At 45.3% G+C, this 2,422-nt stretch overlaps 1 protein-coding gene across 1 annotated transcript; it reads right to left on the minus strand.

Moving 5' to 3' along the window:
- Positions 1 to 1,347: 1,347 nt before the first annotated feature.
- On the minus strand, positions 1,348 to 2,293 carry LOC121310448 (espin-like; the record flags this gene model as incomplete). Its single annotated transcript, XM_041243625.1, has 2 exons — positions 1,348 to 1,479; positions 2,111 to 2,293. Coding segments are annotated over 2 exons (315 nt in total), but the record flags the coding sequence as incomplete, so codon positions are not given.
- Between the last annotated feature and the right edge of the window lie 129 nt (positions 2,294 to 2,422).

Here is a 2,422-nt window from a genome sequence, read left to right on the forward strand (position 1 = left end):
ACAGGCCCAAAAACATGCATACGTCTTGCAAACATGTTAAGAAGACTTCAATCCATTTTAAAATCAGCTTAGGCTGGCAGTTAATATCGGATGCATTTTTTCTATTTTGTTTTCCATCCAGATTCAATGCTTGTTTAAAGCCATCTGTTTTTCTGCCATTAAACATTCTCTGCAAGGATTAGCGTGGGTCTGGAGTAAACACCTGCAAGCTGCACAGTTCATTCTGTGACCCAGCTCTTTCAATCCCCTGCACTCCCGAGCAACGACAAAATAAATAACAGAGCAAGCAACTCTCCTTACATGAGTGGTACCCATCTCGATCCAGGCTGCAGCAGATTGATTTCATCCACAACTAAACCGGTAGCTCTGTTTTCATTGCAATCTCCTATCCATACTGTGCATGTTTCAAGGACCAGAAAAACACACGCACTCACTAACACACAGCTCTCCTGGGTACCACATAAATGTCCCCTGTTCTCCAAAGAGCTGGATAAAAATACAGCTCAGGCCAAAGCAAAAGAGACTGGGAGCTTCCCAAGTGTGCCTCCCTGACAACGTTTTTAATTAGACTCTTGAAAGCCTTCCTAATTAGAAAAAAACCTGATTGCTTTAAGGACAGTGAAAGGAGGGCAAGTGGCTCGGTCTGCTCTGAACCGAAGAGTGAAGTGTTTCACCTCAAGGTTGATGGCTTTGATATCCAGTCCGATCCAGTAGAGGCGCAGAGGGTTCTGCTTCTGATTCACTCCGTGTCAATTAGAAACAGCTTTTAGAAGAAGCATTGCGCCATCCCCTATATTTTGCATGAGACTGTCATTCAAATCTGACAAGTGCTGCCAAAAATTTGAATGAAATTTGAGGCGATAGTGCATTTTTGAACTGAATTTAAGTGGTGTCAGCCAAGTGCAGAAAAATGTGCATGTGTGCAATCTGTGTTGTAGTGAACCTCTGTCTATTGCACGCTCATGTTCATAGCTGCACCCAAGTAGCGGATATACGACATGGCTTGGTGTCTGGTTGTGGTTAGTCAATGAGGAGAACTAGTGAGCAGTATTTGTTATTTAGTTGAAAAGCCTGATCTGTTCCAAACTGTCCCAGTGCACATGGAGTCAGATGGCAACCCTACCTGTGCTACACTTCTTCACAGTATAAAGTGCTCTTCCCTGGAAGTGTGTTCAATCAGATCTCAGACGAGGAATAGGAAGCACAATGCTTGGTTGTCTTTGTGCTTCTTAGTGACCTCCAGTATATCCCCAGCCTTTCTAGTTCTGCCTGTGCAGAGCAGTCTGCTAACTGACTAACGCCGCGATGGAGCGTGCCAGTGTGCCAATGGCAGGAGGGCGTCCTCACCATGTTTTCCACGTTGCGCAGGTACTTGGCGCACTGCGTGTGTCCGTTGTATTCAGCCAGGTCCGTGGCTGAGAAGCCATCATGGTCTCTGCTCCCCAGGTCCACTCCATTCACCACTAAAATCTGACAACACTAGAAAGCAAACAAAAAAAAAGGAAATTGTACCAATTAAAAAAAAAAAAAGAAAGTGAACACATTAGAGAATGAGGAGGTGAAATCCCACATGGAATTGAAAGAGTTAATCTACCTTAGGAAACACTCCCTTGAGGTTTCAAAGTGCTGGAGTGCAAAAGGGCTAATTAAACATTACAGTGACACCTGTTGCTTTGGGACAAAAGGTCTACAAGCACTCTCTAAATAATCCTTTTACAGCAACATAGAGCCACAAAACCAGCCAAACAAAGGCAGCTGTATCTTTACAAGCTGGAATACAAAACATGTAGCTGATTTTGTCCCCCTGCCCCCCCAGGGAAGCACCATTAGGTAATAAGACCCTCCAGTAACATGTTACATATCTGTATGCGTGAAACAAATCATACAGATAAACTGAGGGTGCATTATATTGCCGAGGTGTGCTGCATTCCAAATGGAAGCTCCAATGCAATTTGCTGCCCGACTTAAAAATATAGTTAAAAAAACGAGTCCTTAAAGTTTTACTAATATGGGGCCAATTGAATCGGGAAATACCGAGTGAGTGTTGCACTGTAAAAAGGCTACCAAGGAAGCCCCCCCGACGCCCAGCCCCCAGCACATGAAGCCCCACCTCAAGCTCCCCGTTCTCGGCCGCGTCGTGCAGGGGTGTCCCTCCCCAGTGGTCGCTGGTTATCTCCCCTCCGTGGAGCAGGAGCCAGCTCAGGACCTTGGCATGGCCACGACTGGCAGCAAAGTGCATGGCGGTGGCACCATCGTCATCCTGGTCTGACAGGCTGGTATCAGTGAAGCTCATCTGGGCAAAGAAAGCAAAAGGAAACGATATACAAAAAAAGAGGTTTAAAAGGACCAGGGTAGCTTGAGCAGGTATGTTTTTATAGAACTAATACAACCCATATGGGAATGTGTATTTGATACTGACATG

The sequence above is a fragment of the Polyodon spathula genome, unplaced genomic scaffold (assembly GCF_017654505.1).
Source record: "Polyodon spathula isolate WHYD16114869_AA unplaced genomic scaffold, ASM1765450v1 scaffolds_2188, whole genome shotgun sequence".
NCBI lineage: Eukaryota > Metazoa > Chordata > Actinopteri > Acipenseriformes > Polyodontidae > Polyodon > Polyodon spathula.